At 34.0% G+C, this 20,719-nt stretch overlaps 1 protein-coding gene across 8 annotated transcripts in view; it reads right to left on the reverse strand.

Moving 5' to 3' along the window:
* The window catches only part of DOCK7 (dedicator of cytokinesis 7), a 198,004-nt gene that overhangs the window by 129,776 nt on the left and 47,509 nt on the right, over positions 1 to 20,719 (reverse strand). For all 8 annotated transcript variants that reach the window (XM_054574129.1, XM_054574119.1, XM_054574110.1 and 5 more), the window contains exons 10-14: positions 16,795 to 16,875; positions 14,582 to 14,747; positions 7,525 to 7,667; positions 4,030 to 4,123; positions 3,248 to 3,410 (exon numbers count right to left, since the gene is read on the reverse strand). In XM_054574129.1, the coding sequence (XP_054430104.1) occupies positions 3,248 to 3,410; positions 4,030 to 4,123; positions 7,525 to 7,667; positions 14,582 to 14,747; positions 16,795 to 16,875 (647 nt within the window). The remainder of the gene's footprint in view (positions 1 to 3,247; positions 3,411 to 4,029; positions 4,124 to 7,524; positions 7,668 to 14,581; positions 14,748 to 16,794; positions 16,876 to 20,719) is intronic.

The raw sequence follows: 20,719 nt of genomic DNA on the forward strand, positions 1-20,719 counted from the left end.
AGAAATACACACTAAAGAATGAACAGGTGAAATGAAATGATGACTATGCTTTTTTTTAAAGTACTACAGAAAAAATGGGGCAGGTAATTGATAAAACAAGAATGAAAATGGAGATTAACTGTACAATTCTATTTACTTTTGTATATGTAATTTTTCACTATAAAAAATTTCAAACTGTACTACTTAGGTTAATTCACAGACAGTAAGTTCACTAAAGATTATTAAGAGATGTATGGGTCATATTCCTAGCTGCTAACAAAGGTTTAAATCAAAATGAACTGCATCATTTCATTTTGTTTATCCCACTGATTGTTCCCAGTTCTGAACCACTGCAATCCACTCTTACATTCCTACTACCACCATATTTGCTGGATACATACAGTCTTTCTAAAAACTAGAAGAAAAACAAAGATACAAATGTTCAGTAGGTGATTACAACTAAGGCTATTGTTGGGAAAGAGTCTAACTCTAACAATCTTGCCAAGAATAGCAGGTGTTCTGTGAGACAGCACTTAAAAACTGGATGCCGATAAAACACACAAGTGTTTGCTCAATTAGATGCACCTTATTCCTGACAACTCAAATGCAACAGTGGTGGTCAAGCACAAATTTGGAACATCAGTAACTACGCACAATCTATTACCAAACTTTAGGTGATTTCAGATATTCAGTGAAAAAATTTTTTTTCACTAGCAAGAAAGAACTCTAATTATCTTTTCTTAAGTAGGATTTTGAGAAAAGTGTTTTTAAGCTTTATTTTCAAGTGTGAGCAATGATTAGACCAAATGGATCTGCTATGGAATTGGTTCTCAAAAAGTTCTATTTATCTTAAGTAAAAATTATACTAGTATTTTTTCATGCATACTTTGAACTCTATTAAGATAATTATCTTAAGATAAATTAAATAGTTATAATTTAATAAGTTATAATAAGTTAAATAGTAATAAATTAATAAGTTATAATAGTTAAGATATATTTATCTTAAAATAATTACACTGGTATTTTTTTCATGCATACTGTAATAGCATAAATATTTCCTAAACAAAGCTAGCATTTGATGTAAATAATCTCCACTTGTTCAGCACAATAAGAAATATGCCATTTATTTTCTAATTGCTAGAAACTACCATATATCTGTTATTCTCATTTACCCTTATAGAAGATTTGAAAAAACCCAAGTCTCTCCTGAGTTAACCATATACAAGAGTAAATTAAAAAACCACGTGTAGGGGAAAAAAGATATTTATTTAAATGCAAAAATCTCTAATTTTAGGTATAGCTTAACACAAAATTTTTTTAAATCTCTGAGAAATCTCAATTATATTCAAAAGCATATTTTTAAATGTAAAAAATAAAAATAAACTAAAAGTTTGTATTTTACATACAAACTTACTTTTAGACAGCTTTTTCTAAAATGATTAATACCATGCAAATTAGAAGCAAAAGGTATTAAGTAATAGGAAATCTGTCACTTGCAGAATACACTTCTTTTTCCTACGGTTTCTCGCCTCAGTCAAGTGTTTGCTTCAGTCCTGTCTGCTCATTCTCCCACTAATCAGACAATAATTTTTAAATCTTTCACCCCACTAGGCCCTTTAAAATACACTCAAGTTTTGTACTAACAATAAATAGCATGTGCAAATATTTTCTTAAAACCCATATTAAAGATGCTTAAATTTCTGGTCTTTTCAGATAAAAATTTGAACCCTCTGGAATGTCAGCTTTGTCATCTATAAAACAGGGATAATCATACTGGTTCTGTGCAGGGTACTATGCAGAATTAATGAGAAAATGGCTGTATATAAACTATAAAAAGTTCTACTTCACTTTCACTTTCACTTCACTTTCTTTTTTATAGCATTACTCTCTGGGAAAATGCACACATATAGATTTGTATAATGACCACTAATGTATACTACCAGAAATTACGGCTTACCCTAAAACATTCCTCAGGAGGTAAAAGAATTCAACTGAACCAGAAGAGTATTCTTGTGATCCATTATAACTATTCAATCAGCAAATATTTATGGAACGTTATGTAAATTTTTATGATATCTCTACGTTAGTTGATATCTGTTGAGGTTGTCATACATCCTCATTTCTATTTATATTAGATTGTGTAAAAAAACTTTTAGACAATCTAATATAAATAGATGTGCTAAAAGTTTTTTTAAATAAACTATAAATTCCTAAAAATATTAGCTGTCCATGAGACTAAATATTTTTACCTAAATAAGCAACCTACATGGTTTAATATTCAGGTCTCATGGGCATCGAAGGCGTAAGCAATAATCTAATGCAGGCTTCAACTGACTTTGATAATCTCCCTTTTTAAATAATTCTTATCCAATTATACCCAAAAAGCCCAGTACTATCATGCATGCAAACCAATCTCTCTTAAGATGTGTAGTGCTTTGGTGGATGTAATCTAATAAAACCAATGATGATAATAATGTCTTAAGTTCTATCAGCATTTAATGTGTCAGGGTCTTTGTAAAAAGTTTTGCATTTATTATGCTACTTAATCCTCACAAATTTCTAAGTACAGGTACTTTTATTATCCCCAGGTTAAAAGAAGGAAAACCAGTCAATCCTCAGTGTTAAATAACTCTGAAAAATAAAATATGGTTACCAAAGATTGGTTATAGGAACCCATCTACCAGTTTTTCATAAGATATGCATTTGGTCATACTATTTCAAATGACACAAAAACTATTATTTCTTTATATAACCTGAATATTTTTTAAAGCCTACAGTCAATTTCATAATCATTCCATCTTTTTTTTTAATCCTCACCAGAGGATATTTTCATTGATTTTAGAGAGAGAGGAAGGGAGGAAGTGAGGAACGGAGGGAGGAAGAAAACGGGAGAGAGGGAGAAAAAGAAAAGGAGAAAGAGAGAGAGAAACATCGATTAGTTTCCTCCTGTACACGCCCCAACCAGGGATGGAACCCATGACCTAGGTATGTGCCCAGGCCAGGAAACTATCCTTTAGTTTATTCACTTCTAAAATGAAGGTAACACCTACCTCAAGTTATGAGAAGTAAATAATATAATCCATGTAAGATAATTAACATTATACCTGGCACATAGTAAAAACTTAATACATTACAGCTATTAATAACTTCATGTGGTAACAAATATATAACAAAACTACAAAAGATTTTTGAAGAGTTTCATTCTAATTATACTTTAATATTAGAAGATACAGTATCTTATTTCAAAATTCTCCAAATTAAAATGTACCTGTAAGTAGTGTTTGGAACATACACATCCCTGGCAGGAAACTCCAAAATTTCTCTGGTAGGTCGAACTCTACTGTCAGGGTAAAGCTTCACTTGAAGAAGCTCTGGGGTTAGGCAATAATGAGGATTTTCAGGTGCCGGAGAAATGTCTATCTTTAGCTGAGCTGCATATAAAAACATATTATAAAAACAATGTAAACATAATAAATAAAAACTTATTCATGTTTAAAACATTTTTGGAAGAATTTAGATCCTATTTTTGCAAGATGTCTGGGAAGAAATCATAATTACTATCATCTCAGAACTCAAAACTACTTCATGTTAGCAAGTCTCAAAGGTATCAATTACTGAGACAGATGTAAGTACATATAATATATTGAATGAATGAATAAGAAGCAAAAGGTAAAAAAGAGAAATCTAGCACAGGAACAAGCCAAGATATCAATGGCTAAATATTTTATTTAAACTTGATAAGCTTAAAAATAGTTTTACTCTGGTCATAATATGAATCAATTTCTAAATTTTACTATTTCCTATACTATTTGTGTAAGCCATGATAATATTCATCGTTCTCATTTCAGTACTGAAATTATCAAACATGCTAAATCCTGTCTCCAAACTGTTAGACCACATGAGAGTAGAATGAGATGAAGACAGACAAGTCTTGAGCACGGAAAGACATTTGGACCAGATAAGTGAAAAAAGGAATACATAATTACAAACAGTAAAGTATATTTGTGCTGATAATAGTTATAATCATTTCTACTCAAAATTATAAAATACCTGTAATTGGTCTTAGTCTCCGTAAAACAGAAGATGGCCTTCTCATATCAGCAAGAAATTTGTACAGATCTTCATCACTTAAGCGGTCTCCTTCCTGATTTTAAAAACAAAAAAAAAAATTACTTGGTTAAATAAATTATAGATTAAAAATATTGCCTGTAAGTAATCCTGCCCTTCTTCCTTCAATTTAGTCAGCATAAAAAGTAAAATTAATGTAATCATGATTAAAAAAAACAATATGCTGACTGATTTCCTTTTTTACACTTTCAATTTTATTGAGTTATGATGCAATTATCTGTTTTTAAATTTTATATCGTTATTTATAGCTCATTACGTCTATAAGATATTACAGGACACTAAAATATTGAAAATCAATACAAATTAGAGGTAGATGAAAAGGATTAAAAAAAGAATATAGACATAAAACAGACATATGACAATCTTATAAATTTATTAGACTTGAGTTATATTTGTCTTTTCAACTTTACATCACCAAATTTCTCAACTGGAAAATATACAACATTGACTAAATTGGAAAAAGAAAAGAAATAACAACAAAAACTACTCTTGAAGAAAAGTACACTTATCCTGATACTAAGACCAGAGAGAAAACTCTGAAATGCCCTCAGTTATGGGGAAAGAAACAAAGCAAAACCATATTAATATAAAATTTTCAATTTAATGTAATTTTTTGCAATTAAAATAGGTAAGGATTGATTTTATTCTTATATTCAAGAGAGCTAGTGTTTAGATTTTATTAATCCAAACCTCCTGCAGTTTGATATCTTAGTGTTTTTTTAATGAACAGTTAATATATTGTCTTGTTATCTTATTTAGTAATAAATATATTAAGGCTGCTTTATTACTGTGAATTCACCTTGAGCAATATCCCATTTGCTCACTATTGTATTTTGAACGGTGCAGAATTAATCACCTTTTATCCCATTATCTAGAAAAGTGATTTTTAATTTCTAAGAGGTCAGAGATTTTTGTTAATACTTTTATAAATTTTTTAGTTTTATTGAATTATGTTTAGCAAATCTGACTTTATGAAAGTTTTTTCAGTGACCTGATATTTAATCAATTATTGTAAATGTTCCATCAGTTGCTAAAACAGTATGTTCTTTCCTTTTTAATATAGAATTAATATAGATCTTTAAATGGTCCTTATATATAATACATTAAGATTATCTCTAGATTCAATTATTTGTCTACTTAACCTGTTAAATCGATTATATTGTTGACCTCCATTCTTTACTTCCTATCTATTTCCATACCTTTTGCTAGGTGGGACATTAATTCCCTCCCCAGGCATGGCCATGTGACTTGCTTTGGCCAATAAACAAAGGTGGTGCAGAAACCTGAAATACATTTGCACAAGTCCAGTGAACTTGCCCTCCCTCTTGAACTTCTGCCACTGCTACAAGAACATAACCAAGTTAGCCTACTAGATGATGAGAAAACAAGTTGAGAAACATGGAAGAGGTCTGAGTCATTTCTGTCTTCCAGGCAGAAGTCAGTCTAGATCAGCTGACCCCAGTCACTCCCCAAAATGTGAATGGAACTAGCTGACAATCCCTTCTCCACACTGCATGGCTACTGTTGTGTACTCCTGAAGCAACAGATAACTTATAAACATTTTAATAAATAGAACAAATGCTCTTAAAACTGATGTGTGAATTTGATTTTATTTTAAAATCTCCATGTATTTCCAATAATTTGCTTGTCACATTTACAATCTGTATAAAAACACTGATTACTCTATCCCAATTGTAGATAGTAATTGCTCAATTAAAAAAAAAATGCTCTCTGTATCTCAGGAGAAACTTGTGCCTTAAATTCTACTTTATTAAAGTTATAATCTCCACTTTTTACTTAATTTGCATTTGCCTGGTATATAATATTCTAATTATTTAAAAAATTTTATAAAAATTATACATACTCATAGTTAAAAAAAATTAGAGCTCTAAAAAGAGTCAGGTGTTAATGCCTTCCATTGCTCTGATGCCTCCAGCAATGATTCATTTTTTTTTCATAGTCATTTTGCACTAGTTTCCAGTTACCAGTCTCTGGTACGTGGTGAATGCTCAAAAAATACATTTTAAATAAATAGGTGGGTAAGGTGGCTGGATGACTTGTTGATTTAGCTTACAATACCAGTTCAATGATAAAGCAGCTGAAGAAATGAAAAAGGAGCTGTGGAAAGAGCAGCAGAAGCGATGAAGCAGCTGATGAAGTACAAAAAAAAAGAAACGTCAAAGCTGCAAGGTTGTGTCTTTATCTATACCCATTAAATCTACAGCTCTGTTTCCACAGCTTTACTTGGTTATCACCTCATCCAAGTAACACTGTGACCTTTTCTAGATTCTTTCTTGTACTACAATCAATAATAAAGAGACCCTTACCACTTCAGACACTTGTTACCTGTTTTATTTTCCATTTCAGTCTCTGAGAACAGCTGCCTATGAATGCTATTGATATAAAACTGTGAAAGGAGCCTCAAGTAAGTTGCTATCTGTCAATTCATGGCACATCCTGTCCTAAAAGTTTGTCCTCTCAAGTTACAAGATGTCATTAGAGGGGATTTCTTCCCTTTATTTAGAATAATATCTCAAAAGGAGGAATTTTGCGACAGTATTTAGCATTTTCCTTTAATCTGCTCCAAAACACATGCATGCATGGTACTTCTCCAGTTTGTCATGCTAATCCAAATTTTCTTCCATTCTTGTATGGTTTGGTCATGTGGCTACTTAAGACAAAGACTTTCAAAAATTTTCTGATCTTGGTTCACAGTACAACCTTTATTTTACATCGAAATCCAGTAAGCACATACACTCACAAAAAAATAGCAGCAATACAGCTCACTGAAGTCCTATTATACTCATACTCCTATCCTATTGTGGGGTGGGGTTTAAGCTGGGTATTATATACTAAATTTTCATACCACTAAAGGATCATAACCAGCATTTGAAAAATACTGACTTGACTCATGATTTGAAGCATAGCAAACATACTTGCAAAGAATAAAATATCCTTAAGAACTTCATGGACCTGTAAATTCATCTGTAAAAATAGGAAGGGTATTCTAGCACAGAGATGCATCACTATGACCTGAAAGTTCTATTCCATGTACCATGGTTGTGAAAGGTTAGGTCAAAAAACCACTTGGGTTGGGAGGACAGGTATAACCATAAAACCACTCTAAGAAAACCCATAAACTATCAATGTTTAAAAGAAGTTAAAATATTACAATTAAGAAATAGAATATAGATGTGGAGGATTGATTCTGATGTATTATTAATCAATGTCAACATTTAAATATAATGGTAAAACAACAGGCATATAATTTATTTTTTATTCTTTTTATTTTCTAAATGTCCTGAAATTACAACCTTATATGTACATGTACTACGTGTGCATATACAATCACGATTTTTATGAAACCAAAAGAAATTTACAAATACCCTCTAGAATCCCTACATGACAGAATAATACCTGCTTAAAAAAATTCGTCACTGTAAGCGTAGCAGGTCGAAAGCTGGTCAAGTTACAAGCATCATCTCCACTTGTTGTCCTTTCAAGTGATCGTCTGCCAACAATACTAGAATTCCTCCTCTCTGACCAAGACCCTTTTCGTTCTACCAAGGAAAAAAAATAAGATATTCATTCTTACAATATTTACAATATGTTTTAAAGCAGCTTTCCAAACACAGGGAAAAACTCACTGAGGTTCAAAGTTAACCAGTTAGCATATGGGTTATTTTAGAAGAATTTCACTTCTGGAGAGATCAGTAAGGAAACATTACACCTAAATCTCCTGATTCTCTTTTTAAAATTCTCCAATCTAAAAAAGAGTCAGCCACACTAAGATTATGCAGATGACCAATGATGAGCTATGGAGAACAGCTATAGAGAAACTATGTATTTTCTATGAAATACTAAACACAATAAACATTTTAGTCACTCCATATGGCCCTTCAGTCTTACAACTTGAATTTGAAACAGAATTTTAAGATAACTTTCATTCACTGAAGGTTTTTGCAAGATAACCCTATTATTTAAACCCAACAGAACTATGTCAAAGATCAGCAAGTAAACATGAGACTTAAACAAAACTATAAAACAAACTAGACCTAATAGACATCTATAATAAGACTCAACTAAGCAAAGGGTAGAATACATATTCTTCTCACGCATATATAGGACATTCTCCAAGACAGATTATATATACAAGCATACCTCATTTTATTGCACTTTGCTTTACTGTGCTATGCAAATATTGCATTTTTCACATATTGAAGATTTCTAGCAATCCTGCATTGAGCAAGTCTATTGGCACCATTTTTCAACAGCATTTGCTCAGTTTGTCTCTGTGTCACATTTTGGTATTTCTCACAATACTTCAAACATTTTCACTGTTATTAAATTTATTATGGTGACCTGTGATCAGTGATCTCTGATATTACTACTGTAAGTGTTTTGGGGCACCACAAACTACATGTATATAAGATGGCAAACTTGGTAAATGTTCTGTGTGCTTTGACTGCTCCACCAAAACATTGTATCTCTATCTCTTTTTTCCTCAGGCCTCCAAATTCCCTGAGACACGACAATACTGAAATTGGCCAAATAAAACCCTACAATGGCCTCTAAGTGTTCAAGTGAAAGGAAGAGTCACAAGTCTCTCAATTTAAATCAAAAGTTAGAAATGATTAAGCTTAGTGAGGAAGGCATGTCAAAAGTCAAAATATGCTGGTAGGTAGGCTCTTTCTGCCAAAGAGTTGGCCAAGTTGTGAATGCAAAGGAAAAGTTCTTGAAGGAAATTAAAAGTGCCACTCCAGTGAATACACAAAAGATAAGAAAACAAAACAGACTTATGGTTGATATGGAGAAATTTTCAGCAGTCTGGATAAAAGATCAAACTAGCCACAATGGTTTAAGGAAAGAAGCCATTTGCATAACATAAAAGTGCAAGATGAAGCAGCAAGTGCTGATGTAGAAGTCGCAGCAAGTTATCCAGAAGGTCTAGCTACAATAATGTAGGTGGCTTCAGTACGTGTTCGATATAGACAAAATAGCCTTATTTTAAAAGAAGATGCTATCAAGACTTTCATAGATAGAAAGTAGAAAATGCCAGCTTCAAAGCTTCAAAAACTCTCTTGTTGAAGGCTAATGCAGCTGGTGATTTCAAGCTGAAGCCAATGCTCATTTACCATTCCAAAAATCCTAGGGCCCTTAAGAATTATGTGAAATCTACTCAGTCTGTGCTCTATAAATGGAACAACGAAGGCTGTATGATAGCACATCTCTCTCCAACATGATTTACTGAATATTTTAAGCCCACTGTTAAGACTTACTGCTCAGAAAAAAAAAATTTCCTTTGAAAATATCACTATTCATTGACAATGCACCTAGTCACCCAAGAGCTCTAATGAAGATGTACAACAACATTAATGTTATTTTTCAAGCATGCTAACACAGCATCCATTCTGCAACCCATGGATCAATGAGTAATTTCAACTTTCAAGTGTTATTATTTAAGAAATACATTTTGGGGACTTCCATTCAGGATGGCAATGTAGGTAAACACAACTCACCTCCTCCCATGATGACATCAAAATTACAGCGAACCACAGAACCACCATTGTTCAGAACTGCCAGAATTGAAGCTGAATGGAAGTCCTAAACTACGTAAGTAAAGAAGAAACTGCATAGAGACTGGTAGTAGGGGCAGAGGTGTGGAACACATTGGTCCCACACCCATGTGAGGCAGATAAAAGTTGGGAGGGAAATCTCAGGAGCAAGAGGTCCCAGCCCCACAACAGCCCCCAACCCAGCCCAGGGTTCCAGTGCCAGGAAGATAAGTCCTCTTAACTTCTGGCTATAAAAACCAGTGGAGATTGAGGCTGTGGAAGACAGAAACTTCTAGAGTCCCAGGCAGTTCCTCTTAAAGGGTCCAGGCACAGACTTACTCGGACTCACTCCCTCTGAGATCCAATGCTAGGGCAGATGCTTTCATGACACCAGAGGCATACAGGAAAGAACCGAATTGTCTGGCTTTAGGGTAAGAGCTGGAGGACAGCTTTCTCCCAGACGGAAATGCTGACTGAGGCCACTGTTCCCTTTCTGAGTCCTTCCCCACAGAGCGAGCAGGCTGGCATCATATCTGAGACTCTCCATCAACCTGGCTTACACTGTATGCACCACTCTGGTGACTCCCTAAGGCTCTGCCCCACCCAAATTTTGGGTCCAAACAAGCTGTTTCCAGTGGCTTTTGCATATGAATGGCTTGTCTTGGCTCATGCTTCAGATTTTCCTAAATTCTCTCAAACAAGCAGTATCTGGCCTCAATACGCCTCGTGCTTATTGCTAAGTGGCCCCAGGCCTGGCACTAGCAGCAGCTGGCCTTGGTTCATAGCTTAGCCTCTGTTGGACACCTCCAAGCCCAATACAAGTAACAGGCAACAGCAGATGTTTTTGTAGCTTATGCCAGGTGGCCCCAGACAGAACACAGGTTGTGGCTGACCTTGGCTTGCAGAGTCTACACACCAAGTGGACAGCTACAGACCATGTCAGAGCTCCACCACCCAACCACTGCCACAAGTGACACACTCAAGGGGTAGACTCAGTGAGCACCAGAACCCTGGAGAAGTTAAGTCCTGCTCCTGCACAGCTGACACTCCATGGTGGTCAGAGGTTGGTGATCAGTGGTCACAGCCAATACTTGCAGCTGATTGTCCTAAGTAAATTCCTCACTTTGATCTGCCAACAGCAATTCAGCCTAAACTACAAGAGGAAGGTGTACAGAGCCCACACAGTGGACACACCTCAAGTACCCAGCTCAGGTGACAAGGGAGGCTGTGCCTCTGGACCCTACCAAACATCTACTATATTAGGCCACTCTTCCAAGCCAGGGAGTCATAGCAGATCTACTTAATAGATAGAGACAAACACAGGGAGACTGCCAAAATGAGAACACAGAGAAACATGGCCCAAATGAAAGAACAGATCAAAACTTCAGAAAAAGAACTAAACAAAATGGAGACAAGCAATCCAGTAATGCAAAGTTCAAAACAATGATTATAAGGATGATCAATGTACTTAGGGAAAGAGTAGGTGAATTCAGAGACAACTTCAACAGCTTAAAAAAAGAAACATGGAAACCATAAAAAAGAATCAGTAAGAAATGAAAAATACACTAACTGAAATGAATATTAATTTACAAGGAATCAATAGTAGAGTAGACGAAGCCAAGAATCAAATCAGCAATTTAGAATGGAAGCAAAAAAATACCCAAACAGAACAAGAAGGAAAATGAATCTAAAAAAATGTGGATGGTGTAAGGAGCCTCTGGGACAACTTCAAATGTACTAACATTCACATCACGGGGGTGTCAAAAGAAGAGAAAAAGCAAGAAACTGAAAAACTATTTGAAAAAATGATGACAGAAAACTTCCCTAACTTGATGAAGGAAGCAGACATTCGAGTCCAGGAAGTACAAAGAATTCCAAACAAGATGAACCTAAAGAGGCCCATACCAAGAGACACCATCATTAAAATGCCAAAGATTAAAGACAAAGAGAGAATCTTAAAAACAGCAAGAGAAGAGAAGTTAGTTACCTACAAGGTAGCTCCCATAAGACTGTCAGCTGATTTCTCAAAAGAAACTTTGCAGGCGAGAAGGGATGCAAAATATATTCAAAGTGATGAAAAGCAAGGACCTAAAATTAAGATTACTCTACCCAGCAAAGCTATCATTTACAATCGAAGGACAGATAAAGAGCTTCCCAGACAAGAAAAAGCTAAACGAGTTCATCACCACCAAATCAGTATTGTATAAAAAGTTTAAGGGTCTTCTTTGAGAAGAAGATAAAAAATATGAGCATATATAATGACAATAAATACATATCTATCAATAATTGATTCTAAAAAACAAAATAAATGAAAAGCAGAACAGAAACATTCATAGACACAGAGAATGTTTTGATGGTGGCCAGATGGGAGGGGGTGTAGGGGATGGGCAAAAAGGGTGAAGGGATTAAGAAGTACAAATTGGTTGTTACAGAATAGCCATGGGAATGTAAAGTACAGCATAGGGATTAGAGCAGCCAAAGAACATATATGTGACCCAAGGGCAGGGACAACGATGTGGGAATTTCCCGACACAGTGGTGGGGTCCAGGCAGAGGGGGCAGCAGAGAGAAAACTGAACAACTGTAATAGCATAATCAATAAAATATAATTTAAGTTAAAAAATACATTTTGTAATTATATAGCTGCCATAGTTAGTGATTCATCTGATGGAACTGGACAAGGAAATTGAAAACTTTCTGGATATGATTAACCATTCTAGATGTCATTAAGAATATTTGTGATTCATTAGAAGAGTTCAAAATGTAAACATTTACAGGAGTTTGGAAGAAGTTGATTCAACTCTCATGGGTGACTTTGAGCAGTTGAAGACTTCAGTGCAGGAAGTAACTGCAGATGTGGTAGGAACAGCAGGAGAACTAGAATTAGAAGTGGAACCCAAAAAAAGTGACTAAATTTCTGCAATCTCATGATAAAACTTTAATAGATGAGGAGTTGCTTCTTATGGATGAGCAAAGAAAGTGTTTCTTGGCCTGGAATCTATTCCTGATGAAGATGCTGACAACAAAGGTTTTAGAATATTAGGTAAATTTAGATAAATAAAGCAGCATTGTTTGAGAAAAGTGACTCCAATTTTGAAAGAAGTTCTACTGTAGGTAAAATGCTATCAAACAGCATCACATGATATAAAGAAATCATTTGTAAAAGGAAGAGTCAAGTGATGCCGCAAACTTCATTGCTATCACATTTTTAGAAGTTGTCACAGACACCTCGACCTTCAGCAACCATCACCCTGATCAGTCAACAGCCATCAATACTGAGGTAAGACTCTCCATCAGCAAAAATGATTATAATGCACTGGAGGCTCACATGCTGGTTAGCATTTTTTAGCAAGAAAGTATTTTTAATTAAGTTGCGTACATTGTTTTTTTAGACATAATGCTATTTCACATTGAAAAGACTACGATACAGTATAAACATAACTTTTACATGCATGGGACTTGCTTTTTTGAGTTATTTGCTTTACTGCAGAAGTCTGGAACGGAACCTGAAATATCTCCAAGGTATGCCTGTACCAACCATAAAACAAAAGGCAATACATTCAAAAGGACTAAGATCATATAAAATATTCTCTAGAAGAACAGCAGAATTAGACTATAAATCAATAACAAAAATTTGGGAAATTCATAAACATGTGGAATTTAAACAGAATACACTTGAATAACTAATGGGTCAAAGAGGAAAACTGAATGGAAATTAGAAAATAATTAAGATTTATGAAAAGAAAACATACCAAAACCTATAGAATATCATTAAAACAATGTTCAGAGGGAAATTTATATCTATAAATACCTATTTTTTTAAAAGATCACAAATCAGTAACTTAATTTTACCTTAAAAACTAAAATAAGAAAACTAAACTCAAAGCAAGCATTAGAAAAGATACAAAATAAAAAAGACAACAGCTGAGTGGAAATAAATGAAATAAAAACTAGAAAAACAGCCCTGGCTACAGTGACTCAGTGGACTGAGTGCCAGCCTGTGAACCAAAGAGTTGCTGGTTCAATTCCCAGTCAGGACACACACCTGGGTTGTGGGCCAGGTCCCCAGTGGGCAGCGCTCGAGAGGCAACCACACATTGATATTTCTCTCCCTCTCTTTTTCCCTCCTTTCTCCTCTTTAAAAATAAATAAGTAAAACCTTTATTTAAAAAAAAAACAAATTAGAAAGAAAAATAGGAAAAAATCAATAAAACAAAAACCTGGTTTCTTCAAAAAGATTAAATGTTAAAAACTTTTGCCAAACTAATGAAGAAAAAAATAGAAAAGATTCAAATTACTAAAATCAGGAATGAAAGAGGGACACCACTACAAGCCTAAAAGGGAAAAAGAAATTTCAATACTATGAATACCTGTAGGTTAACAGTTGGATAATAATTAGATAATTTAGATGAAATGAACAATTTTCTAGAAAGATACATAGAAATGCAAATGACTCAAGAAGAGAAAATATAAATAAAGCTAAAACAAGTAAAGAGATCTAATTAGTTATAAAAAAATTACCATAAAAAAAGCCAAGATAGCTTCACTAGTGAATTCTTCTAAATTTTGAAAGTAGAATTAATACTAAGCCTACAAAGAAGGAGCAATTCACAACTCTTTCTATGAGGTACTTCTCTGATACCAAAACCAGACAGAGACATCACAGGAAAGAAGTCTTATGAATAAAGTGTATAAACATTGAATCATGCACTTTAAATAGGTGAACTCTATGCTATGTGAATTATATCTCCATAAAGAGGTTAAAGTATTTAAAAAGACAAAAAAAGAAAACCCCTTTTATGCTTTATCACATTGTGAAGTCTACAAATAAAACAAGCTTATGTAAAAATAAAGAAAAAATTATACATTTAGAAAAAATTATAAAAATATTTAGAAATATTTTTCATAAAACTCTCTTACCTCCAGTGTTTATTTCTACCTCTGTAGAATCTCTTTCCAAACTCCCAGCACTGCTAACAATATTCATTAAATGGATCGCAGTCCAAGCAAAAGGCATGCGATATTTCCCAAGTCTTTGGCAAAACTGTTCGGCTTGACTTTTCAGCTTCTCCAATTTCTCCTTATTCTGCAAAACAAAACTTTATACATTATATGATTATGCTCAAAACAAATGAATTAAAGGCTATTTTATAATAAATAAAGAGATTGATTAAGAATCCTCGATTCTCGCCCTGACTGGTATGGCTTAGTTGGTTTGTTGACCCCATCCCGCAAAGCAAAAGGCCACCAGTTTCATTCCCGGTAAGGGCACGTCCCTGGGTTGCGGTTTCGGTCAATGTTTCTCTCTAACATTGATGTTTCTCTCCCTTCTTTTTGTCCCTCCCTTACCCTCTCTCGATAAACAAATAAACAAACAAACACAAATCTGAATTCTCAGCCTATTGATGGCACCAGTTGAGCCAATTTGAAATATTCCCTAACTTATAGCAACCATGGGGTGGGAGTGGGAGACACAGATAGGCCAATAATAAGCTTAGAGTAGTAATAAAAGAAGCAAAGAGCCCTGACTGGGTGGCTCATTTGGTTGGAGTGCTGACCCAACACAAAAAGGTTGTAGGTTCGATCCCTGATCAGGGCACCTACCTAGGTTCCGGGTTTGATCCCCAATTGCAAGTTTAATCCCCAGTTGCATGTACAGGAGGCAACTGATGGATGTTTTTCCCTCATACTGATGTGTCTTCCCGCCCTCCCCCCCTCCTCCCCAGCCCTTCTTTCCCTCCTTCTCCCTCCAACCCCCAAATCATTGGAAATATCCTCAGGTGAGAACTTTAAAAAATAAAATGAAAATTAAAAAGCAAGCAAAAAAATGTATTATAAGAGGACTAATTCCCGGAAAAAGACTAATGATCCAAATAGTACATGCCTATCTATAAGACATCCTGAGGCTGACAACTTTTAGGTTATTCCTGAAACAAACACTAAATTGGCCTCCAATAGCCAACCAATGGTCCAAGAGTGACAACCTACACCAAATAAAGCACATATTCTTTCCATACAGTATGTTTGTTGGTGAGGTATACTCTAATGACAGTGTCATACCTTAATTTCAGGGCTGGGAAAGATGGAATGATAGCTAAACAGCAGCACTTTTATTGCTTATACCTATTATACCTTAAAAAACAGGTTCTTGTTTAAGGGCCTACACATCAAGTGTACTTACTTCTATCAGCTTATGTAAACGTGTAAGGGAAGTGTGGAATAAGCTGCTATTACATCTGTGAGTTCCATATAACAGAGCAAATTTAATTTGTAAAATGACAACCTGGGAATGGCAGAACATTTTAACCCTGCTTTCAACCAGACAACGAGGGATCAGAAAAGATTATCATGTGCTCAGATCTACCTAAAATAGCAGAAAAGACTCAATTCTTGTTCTGAATCTCAGAAAAATAGAAAGGAAAACATTTTCTGGCTTGTTAAGTTCCTCACGCATACCTCCCCTGGATGTTGCAAGTATTAAATCACATGTTCAAAGACCCAAAATCACTTGTTAATCCTACAGCTAACTCAAGGTATCTAGAATTTGGTACCTATTGTTGACCAGTTATTTTTGCTTTACAAATTTATTCATATACTAGAAATTAGTCACTTGATTGCAAAACAGAGGTTATACTTTCTATTTTTTACCATATTCTTTTTTTAATTGTATTATTTTCCCATTACCATTTATCTCCCCCTTTACCCTTTTCTACCTCCACCCACCCCCACTGCTAGACAGAAGCCTAGAATATTTGTTTTGCTAGTAAAGTTCCATCAATATCACTACTCTGTAAATATAATAAAAATTTAATAATTTAGAAGTTAAACTGAATTAACTTAGTTCTCTACAAGAAAAATACTTTAAAGAATCAATTAACATTTGGTGAGGGAGACTTCAAGGAACAGCATATAGCACATGACACAAGCTAGATGACAAAGCAAATAAATGAAGAAATTAGGTAGATTAATAGAAAAAATGAGTTAGTTAAATTCTTTAATATGCTATATAGTAGTCTCCTAAATCATAATTTGTGAGATTAGAGGTTATTTAGGGTTGGATTTGGGGATGTGCGGGAAATGGGAGTAGCAATGAATACAAAAGTCAGGGATATGAGAAGCATTACATTCTATACCTTGGTGGCATCTGCTTCTTTGAAAATCATATATGGTTCTGCACACTCTCCAATGTCTCCTTGCTGTAGGACTTTCTCTAGCTGCCAAAGGCAAAAATTAAAGATTAATTAAACTTTTTTAAAAAGCTATCAGCATGGAATACATGGATAGTTCAATATATATAAATTAAGCAATATAATAAACTATATTAACAGAATGACAGAAAAACCACATGATCATCTCAATACAGGAAAAGCACTGGACTAAATTCAATAACTTTTCATGAAAGAAACACTCAACGAACTATAAATTGATGAAAGCTACCTCAACATAATCAAGACCATATATGCAAAGCCCACAGATAACATTATATTCAGTGGTAAAATATTAAAAACTCTTCCTCTAAGATCAGAAACAAGATAAGGATGCTGACTTTTGCCAACTATCCCACATAGTACCTGGAAGTCTGAGTCAGAGCATTTAAGCAAGAAAATAAAAACAAAACACATTCAAATTGAAAAGAAGTAAAATGATCTGTTTGAAGACAATATAATCTTTTATACAAAAAGCCCTAATACTCTGCACATACGCACACACACAAAAGAAAAAATCTTTTGAACTAATACATGATTTCAGCAAAGCATCAGGATACAAAACATGCAAAAATCAGTTGCATTTCTATATACTAACAATGAGCAACTCAAAAAGGAAATTAAGACAATGGTAACATCTACTACACTATCAAAAAGAATAAAATATTGAGGAATTAACCAAGAAGATGAAAGATTTATATTTTGAAACTATAAAATGGTATAAAAAAATTACAGAAAACACAAATAAATGGCAAGACATCCTATATTCATGAATTGGAAGACTTAGTATAGTTAAGATGTCAATACTACACAAAGCAGTCTATAGATTTAATCAAAATCATATAATGGGGTTTTTCATTCGTAGAAATAGAAAAACACAGTTCAGAATTCATATAAAATCTCAAAGGACATTGACTAGTCAAAGCAAACTTAAAAAAAAATAACAAAGTTGGAAGCCGGAAACCTCATATTTCTTAATTTCAAAATTATACAGCCCTGGTTGGTGTGGCTCAGTTGGTTGCAGTGTTGTCCTGTGAACCAAAAGGTTATGTGTTCAATCCCCAGGCAGGGAACATATCCAGGGTGAGAGGTGAGTCCCCAGTTGGGATATGTACGAGAGTGAACTGAAAGATGTTTCTTTCTCACATCAGTGTTTCTCTCCCTCACCCCCTCCCATCTTCTCTCTCTCTAAAAGAAATGAAAATATGTCCTCAGGTGAGGACAAAAATATTAATACAAAGCTACAGTAATTAAAACAGCATGGTACTGGCATAAGTACACATATAGTTCAATGTAGCAGAATAGAGCTCAGAAATAAATCCTTGTATATATAGTTAAATAATTTTTTAACAAAGGTGCCAAGACCATTTATTGAAGAAAGGACAGTCTTTTCAACAAATGGTGTTAAGAAAAAACCTGAATATCCAAATGCAAAAAATAAAGTTAGACCCTTACCTTATATCATATACAAAAATTCATTCAAAATGGATTGAAGACCCACTCATAGACCTAACACTATAACTCTTAGAGGAAAAAATAGAGGAAAAACTTTATGATAATGTAAACTAGATAATTGAACTACATTAAAATTTAAAATTTTTGTGCCTCACAGGACACAATCAACAGGGTGAAAAGACAACTTAAGAAATGATATCACATATCTGATATCCAGATATACAGATTAATTTTTAATTAATATCCAGAATAAATTTACAACTCAAAAAAAAAATTCTACAACTCAACAAAAAAAAACCCCAATAATCTGGTTATTAAATGGGCAAAGAACTTGAGTGAACATTTCTCCAAGGAAGCTGTACCAATGGCTAACAAGCATATGAAAAGATGCTCAAATCACTGATCATTAGGGAAAATGTGAATCAAACCTCAAAGATATCACCTTAAACCCATCATAAATAACTACTATCAAAAATAACAAATATTGGCGAGGACATGGAAAACCTGGAACCGCTGGCCACTACTGGAATATGTGTAAAATGATACATCTACTATGGCAAACAGTAAAGAGCTTCCTCAAAAATTAAAAATAGAACTACCATTCAATTCAGGAAATCTATTTCTGAGTGTATACCCAGTAGAAATGAAAGCAGGGACACAAATATTTAAAAAGCTATGATGGAGAGCAGGATGGCAGCTGGACGGGGAGGTTAGGGTGTGCAGGGATTGAGCAAAACAGAAAAAGGACTCGTGCACATGGACAGCACTGTGGTGATTGCTGGGGGAAGGGGAGTATAAGGGGACTAAATGCTAATGGGAAAAAATACAATAAAAATTAAAATTTAAAAAGTAAATAAAGACTACCTACGAAATATATTTAAAAAAATAACCTGTCTCTCCTACTCCTTCCCACCAAACAAATCCAAAATCATTGGGGAACTTGGTATAATAAACGTAGTTTAATAAAAACATTAGATTGTGCATCTAATAGCAGAAGGTAAAAATTATATACTGGAAAAAAATTAAAAAATATGAAGCTATGTTTATAGCAGCAATAGTCACAATAGCCAAAGAAGGAAGCGATCCAAATGTACTCTGAGATATGAGTGGATAAACAAAATGTGGTATAGGAGGTCTGTCCAGAAGGTATCCAGCCACATAATATGAAAATAAAAACATTTATTGAAGATACAAGGTATAAGAAACATTGTATATAGGACAATGAGTCATCCTTATGAATGAGGAGCCTTATGAATCATCCAAATAGTTTCCACAGAGGAACATTCAAGCTTAACACAAAATTCGATAAAGATTCGTCGCTCTACTCGCTCAGTCATTTTGAATGCAATGGCCACACAGTACAGATATTCACTCAATGGTGTCTACAGTCCCCACCGACTAGTACAGGGAAGTCATCATTGTTCACACATGAGCATTTCAGTCCACTGTCCTTGGCTGCCAGGTTACATCAATTTCATGCAAACTGTTCTCATTATATTAACAATGGCTGGGCTTTTTCCAGACAGACCTCATATGTATTTATACATATATGGAATATTATTTAGCTTTTTAAAAAGGGAAATTCTAAGAAGCATAAATAGTAGGTACAAAATAGACAGGGGGAGGTTAAGAATAGTATAGGAAATGGAGAACCAAAGGACTTATATGTATGACTCATGGACTCGAACTAAGTGGGGAGAATGCTGGTTGGAGGACAGGGTGCACGGTAGAGGGAAATAAAGGGGAAAAAAAATTGGACAACTGTAATAGCATAATCAATAAAATATATATAAATATATTTTTAAAAATTAAATTAAAAAAATAAATAAAAAGGGAAATTCTAATGCATCCTACAACTCAGACTGATCTTTAAAACATTACATTAAAAAATAAGCCAATCACAAAAAGATAAATAATGTAAGAGTCCATTCATATGAGGTACCTAGAATAGTTAATTCACAGAAACAGCAGAACAGTGGTTAGCAGAGTCTGGGAAGAGGAGAAAATAAGTTGTTGTTTAATGTGTATAAAGACTGGGTTTGGCAAGATGAAAATTTCTAGATATTGGGTACACAACAATGTGAATATACTTAATACTGAACTGTACACATAATAGTGATTAAACTAAAAAGTTTTATGTGTATTTTACCATCTAAAATATTAATTAAAATAACCAGTCATAAGTTCATCTCCATTTAATATAATATCAAAGAAAAAAATTTAAAAAGACAACTCTCAAAATACTATTTTTTTCTTTTTATTTTAAAGATTTATTTATTTATTTTTAGAGGGAGGGGAGGGGCGGGAGAAAGGGAGGCAGAGAAACATCAATGACAAAATAATATTCTTAAGTGGTCAATACAATAGTCTCTACTTATCATTTTTCTCCAAAATGTCT

This window comes from Pteronotus mesoamericanus, unplaced genomic scaffold, assembly GCF_021234165.1.
Source record: "Pteronotus mesoamericanus isolate MK-2021 breed Mesoamerican mustached bat unplaced genomic scaffold, CSHL_Meso_final contig_105, whole genome shotgun sequence".
In the NCBI taxonomy this organism is placed as follows: Eukaryota; Metazoa; Chordata; class Mammalia; order Chiroptera; family Mormoopidae; genus Pteronotus; species Pteronotus mesoamericanus.